Source organism: Ambystoma mexicanum, chromosome 3q, assembly GCF_040938575.1.
Source record: "Ambystoma mexicanum isolate Mex_15411 chromosome 3q, UKY_AmexF1_1, whole genome shotgun sequence".
Classification (NCBI taxonomy): domain Eukaryota; kingdom Metazoa; phylum Chordata; class Amphibia; order Caudata; family Ambystomatidae; genus Ambystoma; species Ambystoma mexicanum.
In genome coordinates this window covers 1,196,622,044-1,196,638,200 of record NC_090926.1, presented here as the reverse complement: position 1 = coordinate 1,196,638,200, position 16,157 = coordinate 1,196,622,044, and the positions used below count along the sequence as shown (strand labels likewise).

The 16,157-nt window shown below is 48.4% G+C and overlaps 1 protein-coding gene across 2 annotated transcripts in view; it reads right to left on the bottom strand.

The window, feature by feature from the left end:
* The window catches only part of LOC138447740 (complement C3-like), a 2,843,165-nt gene that overhangs the window by 1,636,228 nt on the left and 1,190,780 nt on the right, over positions 1 to 16,157 (bottom strand). For both annotated transcript variants that reach the window (XM_069604045.1, XM_069604046.1), the window contains exon 23: positions 3,997 to 4,083. In XM_069604045.1, the coding sequence (XP_069460146.1) occupies positions 3,997 to 4,083 (87 nt within the window). The remainder of the gene's footprint in view (positions 1 to 3,996; positions 4,084 to 16,157) is intronic.

The following is a 16,157-nucleotide window of genomic DNA, read 5'->3' as shown; positions in this document are numbered from 1 at the left end:
TTCTGCCACCTTCTCTCCCTCCTGCTTCTGTACCATCCCCTATCAACGCAGCTCCTCTATCAACTCCTTTTCACTCTGATCCTCCACCTCTCAACTCCTCTACCACCACCTCCTCATTAGTCAGCTTATCCACTTCTTATGTTTGATCTTCCTCCACCTCTTCTCTACTCAGCTCCTCCACTTCTCCACTCTGCTCTTCCACCACCTCCACTCTCTATAGCCCCCCTATCTCTCTCTCTGCCCTTGCAGGGCATGAGGTGGGTAGCCAGGGATGTAACTGACACCACTCCTGGGCCCAGCATCACGTGGCGTTTGACAGCACATGGCCCCTTTAGCGATCCTACCACCCACACACAAGAAAAGGCAGGGCATTTGGTTGAATTAATTTCCCATGGAATCAACATGTATCCAAAGTGCCACAAGCACAGCCCTTCTCCCCTATCCCGATTCCTTTCTCTCCCAACTCTAATTTTTCACCTGAAGCTGCACACCCAAACCCCTTCTTCTTCTCTGCTCTCGTTCAATTTCCTCCTCAGACCAGTGTCTGAAAACCTGGGCAAGGCAAAAAACACAACTTCTCAGACAAGCCTTGGAGCTATGAGACCACTATGGTTAGATTTGGTCTGTACAAAAAATATCTTGCATAGCATAACTCCATAACAGTATGCTTTCCACTGGAAATTCCTAAATCTCATCTGATAAATCCATCACATTATATGATGCAACCAGTCACAGCATTCAGATGGACAAATCCCTTTTACCATCACCACAGCTTAGTCATAGATTCTCCGGCCACTGTCCACTTTTATACAGCCAACTCTTAACTCCGCAGTTGTTGGCCCCTAGGCTTGGCATCCCTGAGTTATTATTCTTGAAATTGTTTCAATACAGTTAAACATAAACCCCAGAAAATAAGCCTCCATGCTTCAAGGTTAGCTTGAGCACATCGCCAGCTCATTAAACACTCACATACCACTACCAGTGCTCCCTGCTGAGTACTTTCAAAGCGCCTTCCCAGAAATACTCCCTGTTATTAAACACCCCGTAGAGTGGTTTGTCCTCGGTAGAGTCGCCTTCCATACCTCTGTACATTTTGCGAACCTTTGGGTTTTACCCTAAGTACCTAAAGGTAATCCAGACGTGGACCGTTGCACACTGTGCCTTAGTGAGGCTCAGCTTCCCGTCACTGATGAGGCCCAACAAGGCAGAAACATGTGTCTGGGGTTGCTGATGGTACTTTTGTTCTGAGGATAATTGTCTAGCATTTGGGCGCTGAACAGCTCTCTTGAGTGGGACCAGACTGATGTGCAAATGGTTATTTATCCCCATTAACCCCATGCAGGTTATTTGAGCCATGTTCGTCCTCGGGAGAGGTGCTACCACTTCTCTGTAAACTCGTGTGAGGTGTAGTCTGGTAGTTTGTTCCATAGGGTGGGATAATGTAAGAGAATGATTTGCCTCTGTTTTTTTTGCACCGAAATCTGAGTGGTGCTCGTTTAGCTTTATTGGATGATTAGGTATCTGAGTGGGGTGGGAAGATTAAGGAATCATTATAGGCATGAGGGGCTAGAATAAATGATGGTCTTGTGTAGTTCGTTTTTTGTGAGGTTGTTTATTAGTGGTTTAAGGGATAGGTCAGTGTCTAGTAGGATTCCAAGGTTCTGTGCTTCTGAAATAAGTGACGGGGGGAAGGAGTACTAGGTTTGTGGGCAATATAAAAGGAAGGCGGTGAATATGTTGGGTGGCAAAGACCAACGTCTTTTGGGGCATCCACTTGTGTATGGTTGTGACGCATTGGCATGGAGATGTTTGATTCAATGTTTGGTGAAACTGAGACATCATGTAGTGTGTTGTTTAGGGGCTTGGTATAGGCATTGAAGAGCATTGAAGAGCCCAGGGGATAAGGTGTCACGCCTTCAGTACCTTCCCTAGGGTTTGATAGGAAATCTCCGGCTTTGATTGTGGCGGTGCGATTTTGGAGAAAATACTTGGTCTATTTAAGGATAGAGTTTTGTATGCCTACGTGGGAATGCCGATGTTTAAGAACCGTGGGGTGACTGACAGTGTGAGTGCGAGTCTGCGTCTATGTAGTGAGAGTAGAATGTGTTCTCATGTGTAGTAGTGGAGTTTGAAACTGGATTGATTGATGTGGTTGCATGCTAGTTTTCTCCATGACTTTTGCAATGAATGGTAAGTTTGAGATTGGTCTATAGTTGTCTGAGTTTTGGTTTCATCGAGAATTCCCCTATCCAACTCAACATATTGTGTAGAGAGCCCCTGATAACACCCACAGATCTTGAATCAAGTGATGGGGGTGAATTTGAAGAATAACTGCCCGAGGATCTCCACAATAGAAATACAGCATACATAGAATATGGACACTGAGGCGAACAAGTGACCTGCAAACTCACTACTGCTCCATTTCTACCAAGGAGCAGCCATAGTGCTCATCAGAGGTCTGGGAGAAATGAGCAGCTGACACCCAATGAACCACATATATAGGTATTCTAGCCTTTGGGAAAACAGAAGGCTGGCTCGCAGTTGCAGGCTGGCAGCATGGCCCTTCGGCCTGATCCTAAAATTGTGGCAGAGCTCCTTAGGCCATGATCCACCTAATAATCAAGCAATCATTACATAAATAGGTGGAACCAAGAAGCTCTGACCAGTCCAGTATGCAGGGGCTGATAGGAAAATGACTTAGCCAATCCCAGTCTTTAGTGTGGGGAGATTATGGATATTCTCTGTTTTATCGTATGTAGAGCATTATAAAAGGCAGTAGGAGGGATATGTGTGTGAGTTTCGGAAGGAGAACTGGTAAAGTGGAGAGAACAGAGATCAATAAGATACAAGAGGAGCAGTTTGTTTAGTGTGGTATCCTAATCCTTGTCCAATTTTAGACATGAAGGAGTTGCTGGAGGCCACAGTGTAGAACCTGGCTGTAGCAGAAAGCTGGTGGGGGAAAATAACTTCAGTCTAACAAACATCCAGGCAGGAGACTGGGAAGATATCTTCTGGTAATCCTTTTTGGTATACGCGATGGCAAAGGGAATAACACGATTTTGCCAAGTAGAAGTGTAGTGTGTAGTGTCTAAATCCCAGTACTCCAGGAGACAACCTTTGAGTCAAGAAATTACCGGAGAAGGAGTCAATACAGCATACTGGGGCACTATAAATACCCTGTGACTGTACCAAAAATATCTAGCAGGATGTATATTCCTGGAAACTGTGTTTTTACAATAGGGAATTGGACTTAGACTGGGGCACTAGGTAATGTTAGAATAGGGTTGAAGCTTTTTTTCTTTCCCCGACGTGACATAGCTTGGTACTTCAACCAGGTGTTCAACATGAGCGCAACGGACTCTCGGCTCAGCCCATGAATGTGTATGATCCTCTTAGAATAGGCCCAAGTGCTTGTTTCACTGTTCCTCCATCCAGACACAGTGGAGCTCATTTTAAAAACAAACTGAACTTGGCCATACATTTGCACTTACATGTAAAAAGGACCCTCCAGGCTATTTTCGTCATTTGCACTTTAGAGTGCAAATGAGCAGTGTAAAGAGGCGGCGCGGCGGTAGCCTCTTTAGACTTCTATATTTGCACTCTGCAGTGCAAATAGAGTAAACGCTGCATGCCATGTATGTATGGCAGGCAGCATTTACAATGATCATTGGTTTCACGCCAGCATGAAAATCTCATTTTGGCGTGAAACAAAGTTGTTTTAGAATGCAGAGGGCAAAGGGGAGGCAGAATCGTAACTCCTGTTACATCCTGACCCACTGTCTTCAAAAACAATGAAAAAACCCTGGAGCATGAATGTAGGCGTTAAGATAGGTGTAAATGTGTTACGCCTGTTTTTGGCCCCTCCATTTACGCTCCTGGGGAATTGAAAGCGAGCTCATGTCTGACAAAGTCAGGTCTCTTATGTTGTGTTCAACCGCTAGGTTTCATTAGCTTGACAAGGAAAAGTAGTTGCAGATCTTTGACAAGATACTCTACCTTGAATGCTGATAATATTTTCGGGCTCTGTGTTGGGAACAATGTCATTAAACTGGCTCCTCTGAATCATTTCCGTTTGGGATTTTCCTAAGGAGGAGTTACAAAAAATATTTTGAATCATTAATAACTAGCCAATACAGACAACATATAAGTCAGGTACATTTATAAATATTGACTGAAGAGAAAACATGATGGCACAAGCCACTTCCATTTGTCAGATAATCATTCTGCAGTCATCTTCAGTGTATAGGCCAGGTGAAAACTCAAGACATTTATTATATCAAGGACACTACGAGCCACAGTCTACTAGCTCCTTAGTGAGGATGTTGGAATAGAACCCTCCTGCAACTGTGTTAAGTGTATTGGGAGATTTTCCAAAAATGTAAGCAAGTTTCAGTTTACCTCAATGTCCCCCACCCACTCAAAGGTGTCCGGTTAAAGGTTTGAATCCAAAATGATTGAATGCCATAGGACGAGTCAATTTGACCTAAAACAAAAGGGTTGAATTGAATTTATTTAATATATATTTTTTTGGGTTTCCGTTTTGGAAAAAAAGTGTTTTTTACCACGAAAAATGTGGTTTTGGGGACACCCCCCCCAAAAATAAATAAAAATAACAAAAAAAATTATTCGGCCCTTTGGTTTTCGGTCCTTTTGATTCGGCCCTTTGGTAATTCGATCCTTTGCATTCGAAACTTTGACCTAGAACCACTCAATGACAGCTGTGTGGTCCAACAACCCACCAACAGATCGGTATCACAGATACAGGTGGGTAACAACAAAGCATATAGAATCAAAACAATGCAAACGTCACAGATTCATATGGTAAATACAAAAGAAATAAATAAGGGAAAAAGAATCCTCATATGCACATGTGGGACACATAGAAGATCAGTACAAGGGCAGGTGGAAAATAAATCAAGGACCAACTGGGGATGAGTGAGGAGAAAGAGCCGGAGATGTAGGATCTGAATCGGTGTCAGTGGGGGACATAAATAAGCGAAACTTCAGCCAAATATCTCTAGGTCTGGAGCGGGCGGGCTGTTGTATCGCCCAGGACTCTTCGGTGTCAGAAGCCCACGTAACTGCCCTGAGCCACTGTGCGTGAGTAGGAGTGGTAGGCCGAAGCCAGCAAAGTAGAATTGTACGCACAGCTAGTAGCATACAGAGGCCAGCTAGTTTCCTGGAATCACGGTGGAGCTCGGGGAAATCGTGGAATAGGCACTTCATTGGGGGTGGGGAGATAGGGTGTTCGAGGATGGACGACACGGTGGAACACACTGCGCTCCAGAATTGAGGGAGACGGGGACAAGACCAGATCATGTGGATATAATCAGCATCCTCATAGCCACATCTAGGGCACCTAGTGGAGGAGTCATTCGAGATGCGATGTAGCCTAGTCGGGGTGTAGTGGTACCTGTGGAGCAACTTAAATTGAATTCATTTGAATCGGGAGTTGAAGGAGACCTCCTGGATACGTGCGCACATATGGGTCCAACGATCGTCGGTCATTTCCAGGCCGAGATCCGTCTCCCAGGAGAGAATGCGGGGGGTGATCTGGTTTGAAGCAAGGTGTATAGCCTGGAAATTTTGCCTCTCATAGGGGAAGGTGAGGACAGTTCAGTGATTGCAGGCTCATCAGGTGGCAGTGCTGGGAAGCACGTGTACTTGTGTTTGAGTACTCTACGGAGGGATGAATATTGAAGCCAAACGGAGGGTCTCCGTCTAAGGGGCAGTGGGAGGTCAGGCCATTCTATGAAATTACCCTGTTCGAATATGTCACGTAGCAATTCATAACCCGCCTCAGCCCATGTACGAACAATTGAGGGAGGGACTTGTGGGACCTCCGGAAGAAAATTCCAGATTGGGAGGTTACCGTGAAAAGGATGGACGGTGCCCAACATTTGCCATGATTTGGATAAGGCCAAGGATGTGCACGTCACTGGATCCAGTGAGTCTAATACCATCCGCATGGGTGTGATGCCTGGTCCTGGTGGATGATATGTGTCATGAAAGGGACAAGTCGAAGAGCGAGTAATTTTGCATAAACCTTGACGTCACAATTGATTAATGAGAGTGGGCGGTAAGAGCCACACTGGGTGGGGGGTTTGTTGGGTTTTAGTAGGACTGTTATGGTGGCTTCGTGGAGCGGGGGGGAACTGGCCTACCTCCACCGACTCCTCCCAGAGAGCAACCAGACGAGGGAGTATGAGTGATTTGAAATGTTTATAGAACTTGACAGGTATACCGTCCGATCCTGGGGATTTGCCTGATGAGAGGGAGTCTATGGCCTTTGAGAACTCCTCAGGAGTAAATGGGTTCTCAAGGGATCCGATGGTGTCGGGGGAAAGGACCGAGAGGGGAAGTTTATCAAGATAGGTGTCAATTTCTGACGTAGTGGCGTTGTCTGAGTGAGCATATAGGGATTGATAGAAGGAGAGGAATTCGGCATTGATATCTCCAGGTGAAGTGGCCAGGGATCCGTCAGGTCTCTCAACTCCAGGAATGGGTGGGGCACCAAACTCACGGCGGAGAAGTTTAGCTAGGAGACGGCTTGGGCGTTCACCCTCACCATATTTCCTTGCATGCCCGGGGTTATCGAGAAACCTCAGCTCGCGGTCCGCGAGCGTGCGGAAGGTATCAAACTCTGTGCCAATTAACGCAAGAATTTCAGGGGTTTGGTCTAGAGTATATTGGTTCTCTAACGCGGATAATGTGGCCTCGCTGTTGGCGATTTCTCTGCAAATAGTTTTAAGGATACCGTTTTCCTTGGAAAGGGCAATGCCCCTGATATAGACCTTAAAAGACTCCCAGAGAGTGGCCTGCGAAGACACGGAGTTGGTATTGATCTCGAAGAACTCCTCGATTGCCGACTCCATCTCCGAGCTGAAGGCTGGATCGAGGAGGGAGAGTGGTTTCATTCTCCAGTGTCTGGTACGGCCACGGTCTGGGCCCCAGCACAAGGTGACAGTCACTGGCGAGTGGTCAGAGAGGGTCCTAGGGAGGATCGCCAAGCCTGATACGCACCTTATCAGTACATCAGACACTAGTCACCTGTCAATCCGGGAAAAGGTATCGTGAGCCGAGGAATAGAAGGAGTAAGAGCGAGAGTCGGGCTAGAGGAGCCTCCATGAGTCAATCAGGGACAAGCGGGGAAGGGAGGAGAGTGCAGTATATGCAGCTCTGGAGAGTTGATGGGGTCTGGAACCAGATCAGTCAAGGTCCATATCGAATATCGTATTAAAATCGCCTCCCCAGAGAATCGGTACAAGCGGGAAGCCATCTAAGAGAGTCCCAAGGTGTGTATAAAATTCGGGATCGTCGATGTTGGGACCGTAGATATTTAGCAGGACCACTTCCTTATTCTGCAGGGTACCATGGAGTAACACGTATCTGCCCAGGGGATCAATTGACGTGGCAATGGGTTTGAATCTAAGGCTCCTGTGAATAAGGGTCATAACCCCACAGCTCTGGGTAGAGTAGGTGGTAAAGTACCTTTGAGGACCCCATGATTTAGCAAACCTTTCACAATACTCAGTGCATGCATGCGTCTCCTGAAGGAACAGGATTTTAGTCCCATGTCTCTCGGCCTGGAGCTGTAGTAGTCTCATTTTCTTGTAGTTACCCAGCCCCCGTACATTCCAGCTCATAAATGTCAACGTTTCCTCACTCAACACTCCCGTGGTAGCCATAGAGGAATGCGGGTGGATGGAAATGTGCCCCCCATGGACGGTGCCCAATGCGGTCAGATCTGTAACGCCCTCGGGTCCATGGTGTTCTGAACTCTACCTTTTCTGCGAATACCAAGCTTTTTTTAACGTATAACCCAATTCCTCCCACCCCCTCCCACATCCCTCCCCCAGAGGGATGAAAACCCCACAGCCAAACAACCAAATCCAAAACAATGGCATCAATGCCTGGGGGGCCTGTGAACTGGCCTGGCGGCGATGCTCCGAACCATGAGGCAATTTTAGGATAAACATGATGCCCGACAATGATATCCATTCCCACCCGGGGATGGTCCCACGGGGGAGGGAGGGGCGGCATGGTCACCAGATAATGAACCAATATAACGGGAATGTAAGAAGCAACTTCCCGATCAACTGGATCGAGATGATGTATGGGCTCAGCCACAGATACTGAGAAAGTGCCACAATGAAAAGGAACAGCGAGAAGGGGAGGCAGATCCAAGGAGGGCCCAGAAGCGATCGGGGGAGCCCAGCAAGAGGTCAGACAACCCAGTAGAAGACTGTCGTGTGTACGTCGCAATGCTCGGAGAGGCCACAACGGTGCTCAATCGGCTAGTGGGTTATAGTTGTCCAGTAGGGTCTCCCAACGAAAGGTGATCACTTGCAACGTCAATATCACAGCCAATATAATGGTGGTGGAGGAACAACGTTAAGATGAGTGCAGTTCGAAAAAAACAGACAACACTGGGACCAAGGGGCTTCCCCGGGATTCCCGGGCAATCAAGAGAGCAAACAGTGCATGTGGCGAGTATCTGGGATGCATCGATGGGGGGCAGACCGCACCATCGACCGCCCAACAGCCCGACCACATTGTGGTACGTCAGTGAGTTAGTAGCCAAAAAACAATAGAGAGAAACATCAAAAGACATTAACATTATATGTTACAGATGTGACCAAGTCGGGATGGATGGTAACTCTCTCTGCCCATGACGCCCTGTAGGTGCCGCAAGAGGTAATGACAGTATGTTACAAGTCTAGATAAGGTCTGGGACAGGTCACAACGGCATCCACTTAACAATTAGTCTATGTTGTGGCAAGACACTGTCTCATCGTGGAATCTGTTGCAGTAAGGGATAAGACCCTAACAGTGCTTGTTGCGAGTACAGTTCAGCCGGGGAAGTGTTCATCTATGAACCTGGAGGCCTCCTCAGATAGCGTGAAGAAGTACACTCGATTTGCATGCTTGATGCGCAGTTTAGCGGGATATAGCATGGCATATTTAACCTGGAGTTCGCGTAGTCTCCTCTTCACCGCCAGGAAGGTCTTGCACTCACGCTGGACCGCCACCGAAAAAGTCTGGATATAGGTGGATCCTGACCGCGCCCAAGAGCAGGTCTCCCTTGATTCTCGCCGCCCTAAGTAGGGCATTACGGTCGCGAAAATTCAGGACTCTGGCTATAATAGGACGCAGAGGGGCGCCAGGTCTGGGCTTCACTGTGAGTGCATGGTGGGCTCTCTCGATCGCAAACTGTGGGGAGAGTTTTGGGGAGTCCAGAAGTTGGAGTAGCATGCCCTCCACGTAGTCCTCCATAGGTTCTTGTATACCATCCTCCGGTATCCCGATAATGCGGAGGTTGTTGCGCCTCGAGCGAGACTCAAGGTCCTCATTTTTTTTCTCCACCTCAGTAACGCGGGTGGATAGCGTGGAGACCTCCGCACGGAAGGGAACCTAGGCCGTCCTCGGCGGTGCTCACCCGCGTCTCGATCTCGGCAACTCGACCATCAGTTCTCTCCATATGTGCCTTAATAGAGGATATCGTGCCGTTCATGTCATCCAGTTTACTATAAATTGTGGTGAACCCCTCCTGAATGTACTCCATCATTTTCTGGGAGTCGGATGGTTCCAGCGTCAGTGAAGTGGAAGGTTCCTGTGCAGCTATCTCCGTCCCAGGGCCCCCAGAGGGCTTTGTGAACATATTGATAGAGGATTGCTTCTTGCCAGTTCGCGTCGACATGATGCCGGTGGGGGGATGAACTTAAGACCAGAAGACCAGACGGGGGAGTGGATAGGGCCCCGAGGAGAGGCACCCGGGTCGTCTCGGGCGCCGTGTGAGTGGAGGCAGAGCCAAACACCAGGACAGAATATGGCGACTCCGTTCCAGATGGGGGGACCAGTCAATGCCAGACTGCAGATCCCGGAACAAAAGGGTCTGCTCGGCCAGCTAATGTGTGTGGGAACCAGTGAACAGTAAGTGGCCCCAAGAACTTCTGTAGGGGATCAGGGCCCAAGAAGCAATGTCCAGCAGGAGAGGCAAGAGGAGCCGGAGTCTTGGGTGTTGATGTAGTGAGGTAGTGCAGGGGTACACCACTGAATGAGGCGGGAAGGTGGTCGGCACTCAGTCTAATAGGCGGATGTCATCAAAGACAGGTGGAGGGGCCCGGAGCCTTGGACCAGGCGTAGCAGAAGGTCTAGTAAATGGGTGGTTCGGAAAGGGTAAACACCTCAGGTCATCCCCGTATCAGTTAATAAGGCAGGTGAACCACCAACCACAGCCAGAAGTTTTAGGGGGGAACTGGCTACAGGGCCCCAGAGGGGGGTCCCCCGTTGGCATCAAAATGGAGCTGGTGGGTGCCGTGGCCGGGGGAGAGACCCACCGGGGGGCGACTCCGAGCTGGCACACCAGCGCCAGAGGGTTCCAGGGGAGAGAGAATGGGGTCGCCGTGACCAGCCAGTCCCGCGGGTAGCGCCCGCGACCAGCCACGAGGGCAGGGGTTCAGAATAGATCCTGGGGCACCACAGTACCCACCGTGTGTCGGGGGGCCCAAGCGTCTCCCAAGGCTTCCGGAATTGAGGTGACACAGGATAGGGTCCGCTGTAGTGAAGCGGGCGCAGAGGTCGTCGGGGCCCGGGACAACTCACCGCCCGGAGCCGAATCAATGGTGGGACGATCTGTGTCAGCACACCGCCCAGGACGGGGCAGCGGAGCGGGTCACTCTGGAATCCAGTGCAGGTCCCAGCCCACAAGGTGGAGAAGAAGGCCGCAGTGCAGGCCAGCCCCTCTGGTGTAAGGCGGGAGAGGGCTGCCGCGCTGAATGAGTAGAGCGCCCCTCCCCCACAGCAGGCCGCATGCCGCGGGATACAGGCGCTCGCAATGGGCTGCAGCGCCGCAGCAGGAGCGGCTCAGAGGGCGGTACTCGAACAGCAGACGCCCGGCCCCACCAGCAATCCCAATAATGGGTTGGTTGTTTGTAATGCTGGGGCGAACCGGAGAATTTCGAAGGGAAGGTGCCTCACGGAATGGAGCTGAGAATCAGGCAGCCATCTTCTCTGAGCGCAACAGCGCCCCCCCCAGGTTACTTGATTCTAAGGGGAAAAAATCACTTGTAGAACTGAAATGGCTAAAATAGAGTTTGCAAACATAAGAGGCTTTAATGTTATCTGTACAAACTCAATTCCAGAGCATGTTTTTCAGCTCAAAACAGGGAAGTTCTTCGATCAAAGTTAACTTCCACTCAGCTTTACAGTTCCCCAAAGTTACTGTATCGAACATTGCTCAGTTTTAACATGTTGTTGACAGATTTTTTATCAGTTCTTACAATTTGTAATCTTGAGGTCAGGTTCTCTTTCCTATGCAGACCGCTTTCAAACCCAAATGTTCTAAAGTAACAGCAGTCTCTTTTGAAGGTTTCCTCAATGCTGCAATTTGACGAGTGGATGGATTCATTAGGAATGCCAGTGTTACATGGCATAATATTTCGGTTGAGTTCTCTCTGTGGATTCTTGCCTTGTTTTTGATGCAGGCTCAAGTGTAGCATTAGCTCTGCATCGATGCATGGCTGGCCCTACTCAATTGGAGAGCCATTTCGGAAGAATAGTTCCAGTGTCACTCTACGGAACTTCACTGTTAGGTTTTCTCTGTTAAACCTTTAAAGTGGTTCCTGATGTCCTGGTAACCAGGGATATGGTGTGCAAAGTCTCTGGTCAAATGGAGAAGCTAGGAAATGTGCACTCCAGGAGGTAAATGTTCTGTAAAAGCTATATGTACGGTTTATTGCATAGGCATAGACTGCAGGTGCTGCTGGCTGAGTGGGGTATCGGTTGTCTGATGTCTATGACTTGGGTCAGTAGCCGTGCTGGAATAGCAGGGAGGAAGAATAGGTGATTGGGTCTTGGGACTTGACAGGTCCTGCCATGAGTGATCTTGGTCATTATTTTGAAAGAAGGTCAGTGCCCACAGACAAGACCAGAGCTTCATCGTTAGGATGGATCTTAGAAGAATGAGGGGCATGGCAGAGCTTCCTCACAATTCCAGTTCAATTTTGCTTCTTCTTTAGTGCTCCAGCCTCGTTCCATGGCTAGACAAGTTAAGAATGCTTGAACTGAGTTAGAATCTTGGCTGAGTGTGAACCCATTTCCCAAGCAAAGGGGTATATCCATTCAAACATTTAGCTGTCAAGTAAACATCACTGGGACTCTACATTCTGCTGGCCATTTCCAAGGATTTCACTCCAGATGTGGATGTAAGATTGAATCCAGACACCATTCACAAAGAAGAACAAGTTACTTACCAACTGGTAACGTTCTTTCGATTGGATGTTTCTCCAACGTATTCCTCATCTTAGAAGTATTCCATCCAGCTTTGCTGCTCTTCAGAAATGTTTTCGGCAGAGGGCGCCCTCAGTCGAAGTCGTCGAGTCGATGGTCCCTCGAAGGCCTCCGTCGAGGGTGACGTCATCGGGTGTATAAGTAGCATGCACGGTGCCCGTTGGCCTCAGTTCTGTTTTTCACCCTTTTTTGTCTGTGATCTTGTACTGTGTAGATTGTGCCGGCAGACAGGTGTCAGCCTTGTGAGATTTGAGATGGCAATAACCCGGAAAAATCTACAGAGGGGTAGGTTGGGAGGGCGATGAGGAATACGTTGGAGGAACATCCAATCGAAAGAACGTTACCAGTTGGTAAGTAACTTGTTCTTCGAGTGGATTGTGTCCTCCAACGTATTCCTCATCTTAGATAGACTCCCAAAGCAGTATTTTGTATACTTTCTCTTGAGGAGGGGTCAGATTTTTCCAATACCTTTAGATGGCGGAATAAAGCACTGCTTTCCCAAATGTCAGCTCCCTAGACTGGGAAGCATCCAGGTTATAGAATTTCGAGAAGGTGTGTAGTGAAGACCAAGTTGCTGCTTCGCAAATGGACCTTATTGGAACACCTCTTTGAAGGGCTGTCGAAGAGGCGATGCCTCTGGTGGAATGAGCCCTTAACCCTTCTGGTGGGTCTTTTTGTGCTAGTCTGTAGCATTCTGAAATGCAAAGCACAATCCAGCGTGAAATTGTCTGTTTTGTCACCGACTGACCCAGTTTCCTACCTGTGTAACCTATAAACAGCTGGTTGTCCACTCTAAGTCTGGAAAGTCTAGAGATGTAAAAGCTTAAAGCTCTTTTTGGATCCAACCTGTGTAATCTTTCCTCCTCCTGAGAAGGATGGGGTGGAGGATAGAATGTGGGTAAAACAATTTTCGGACTTAAATGAAAATCAGATATTACTTTTGGTAAAAATGATGGTTTAACCCTCAATACAACTCTGTCCTTATGGAACACAGTATAGGGTGGCCCAAAAGACAGTGCCTGCAATCCGCTCACTCTTCTTGCTGATGTTAGAGCAACTAAGAAGGCATTTTTCCATGTCAGTAATCTTAATGGACACGTGTGCATAGGCTCAAAAGGAGCACACATTAAGAATTTTAGGACTAAATTGAGATTCCAAATCGGTACTTGAAATGGGTGAGGAGGAAACACATTAGTGAGACCTTTTAAGAATTGTATTATCAAAGGAATTTTGAAGTAGGAGCATTCCTCCGATGAGCGCTTGAAAATGGAAAGCGCCGCAAGGTAACCTTTTATTGTTCCAATATTTAGACCTTTATGCGCTAGGGTCAGAAGGAAAGATAGTACTTCCGGAATAGAGCATAGAAAAGGATTGGCATTCTTTTCTCTGTACCAGTTGCAAAACATTTTCCAACGGCAACGATATAGAGACTTTGTTGGTGGTCTTCTTGCCAAAAGCAACATCTCCATAACATCAATGGAAGGTTCCAATCCCTATATCTCAGCCTTTCAGATACCAAGCATGAAGGTTGAGTGTTTTGACCTCTGGATGGAGAACCTGACCCTCCATTTGAGAGAGAAGGTTCTCTCTCTGAGGAAGACGTACTGGAGGACAGATGGACATATCTAGAAGGTCCGGGTACCACGTTCTCCTGGCCCAATCCGGGATAATTAGGATCATGCCGTTCCCAAAACGTCTCAGCCTCCTGATGACCTGAGGAATGACGGAAAACGGAGGGAACGCATACAATAGTGGGAAATTCCACTCCACCACGAACGCGTCCCCCAAGGCTCCTCTCAGGGAAAATTCCCTTGAGTAATACCTATCGCATTTTCGGTTGGTACTGGTTGCAAACAGGTCTACTTGAGGGGTTCCCCAAAGGGCGAAGATCTCTTGAATGACTTCCTGAGCCAGTTCCCATTCGTGGGACACCGTGCTCTGCCTGCTCAGAGCATCTGCCGTCATATTCTCTTCCCCGCTAGGTGAACTGCCGTTAAAGAGATTCCTTCTTGAATTGCCCAATTCCAGAGCTGCATTGCCTCTCTGCACAGAGGTAGTGACCCTACACCTCCTCTTTTGTTTAGGTAATGCATGGCCACTATGTTGTCCGTCATTATCATGACATTCCTTTCCCTGACAATTGGCTGGAAGGCCGTCAGCGCTAGTCTGATTGCCCTCAGCTCTAAAAGGTTGATGTGTTGTTTGGACTCCGATGGAGACCAACGACCGTTGATTGTCAAATCGTTGGCATGAGCTCCCCACCCCATGAATGAGGCGTCCGTCACTACTGTGATCTCCGGCCATGGTTGCCAAAAAGGTTCTCCTATTAGGATGTTCTCTGTACAAGTCCACCATAGAAGATCTTGTCTGACCTTGTTCGGAATCTGAAGAAGATCTGTCATTTGACCCGAGAACTGGGACCACTGAGTCTTTAGAGTCCATTGAAGGCATCTCATCCTCAAGCGTGCCTCTGGCACCAGGAAGATGCAGGATGCCATGAGGCCGAGCAACCTTAAAAACTCGTAAGCCTGGAGATTTTGGGCATTTTGTAATTTGGAAACCATCTGAAGAATGTCTTGAGCCCTCGACTTGGGAGGCGAGCTCTTTCCCAAGGATGTGTCTAGTACAGCTCCTATGTACTGAAGCTGTTGGGAAGGTGTCATTTGTGACTTCTTGAAATTGTGGGAGAAGGCCAGCTTGTGGAGGAAGTGGCAGGTGACTTTCAGATGATCCAGTGCTTGCTCGCCAGAACGCGTTCTGATCAACCAATCGTCCAGGTAGGGGTAGACATGAACCCCCCCCTCTCCTGAGGTGTGCTGCCACCACTACCATTAACTTGGTGAAGACCCTCGGGGCAGAGGTCAATCCGAATGGCAGGACTCGAAACTGATAGTGTGAGTCGCCATCTACGAACCTCAGGTATTTTCTGTGCTTGAGATGAAGCGGCACATGAAAATAAGCATCCTGGAGGTCCAATGGCACCAACCAGTCCTGACGTTGAAGGGCCGAAGGATCTGAGAAAGGGTAACCATCTTGAACTTGTCCTTCCTGAGGAACTTGTTCAAGTTTCTTAAGTCCAAGATGGGTCTCAGTCCTCTGTCCTTTTTGGGGATCAAAAAATACGGGGAGTACCATCCCTTGTTCCTCTCCGCTGCAGGTACTGGTTCTATAGCTCCTTTCTCCAGCAGGGTTAGCACTTTCTGCTGTAGGAGCGGGTTCGAACACTTCAACGGGTGTCTCCCTGGTGGATTGCTTTGAGGTTGCTTTAGAAAGGGAAGGCAGTAGCCTTGGGCTATTATTTCTAGAGCCCAAACATCTGAACTAATGGCTCGCCATTCTTGCAGATGCTGTGACAGCCTGCCTCCTACAGTTGTTTTGTGATGCAAGTCATCAAAGTCGTTTTGTGGCGGATGTTGCAGCCGCTGATGGCAGAGAGGCTGCAGCTGGAGTTGGCTGAGCACGTTTTCCTCGTCCACCGCGAGTGGCCTTTTTCTGGCCCCTTTGACTGGGCATTCCTCTCGCCTTTCCATATGAGGTGCAATAACGATAGGATCGTCCCCTCCATGACTGTCCTTGCGCACGAAAAGGCTGAGGATGCCTAATAGCAGCTCCTAAAGATTTGGCAGCTGCTTTTGAGGTCTGCAACCTCTCAAGGCTCTCGTCAGCCTTGTTGACAAAAAGGTGAGAACCGTCAAAAGGCATGTTCAGAAGGCGGTTCTGTACGTCCGGTGCAAAACCCGACTTCCGTAACCACGCAAATGTGCGCATTACCGTGCTAGTGCCCATGGACCTGCTTACACTATCCGCAATGTCCAATCCAGATTGAAGGGATTCTTGCATGGCTTCCTTTCCATCTCTAACGAAGG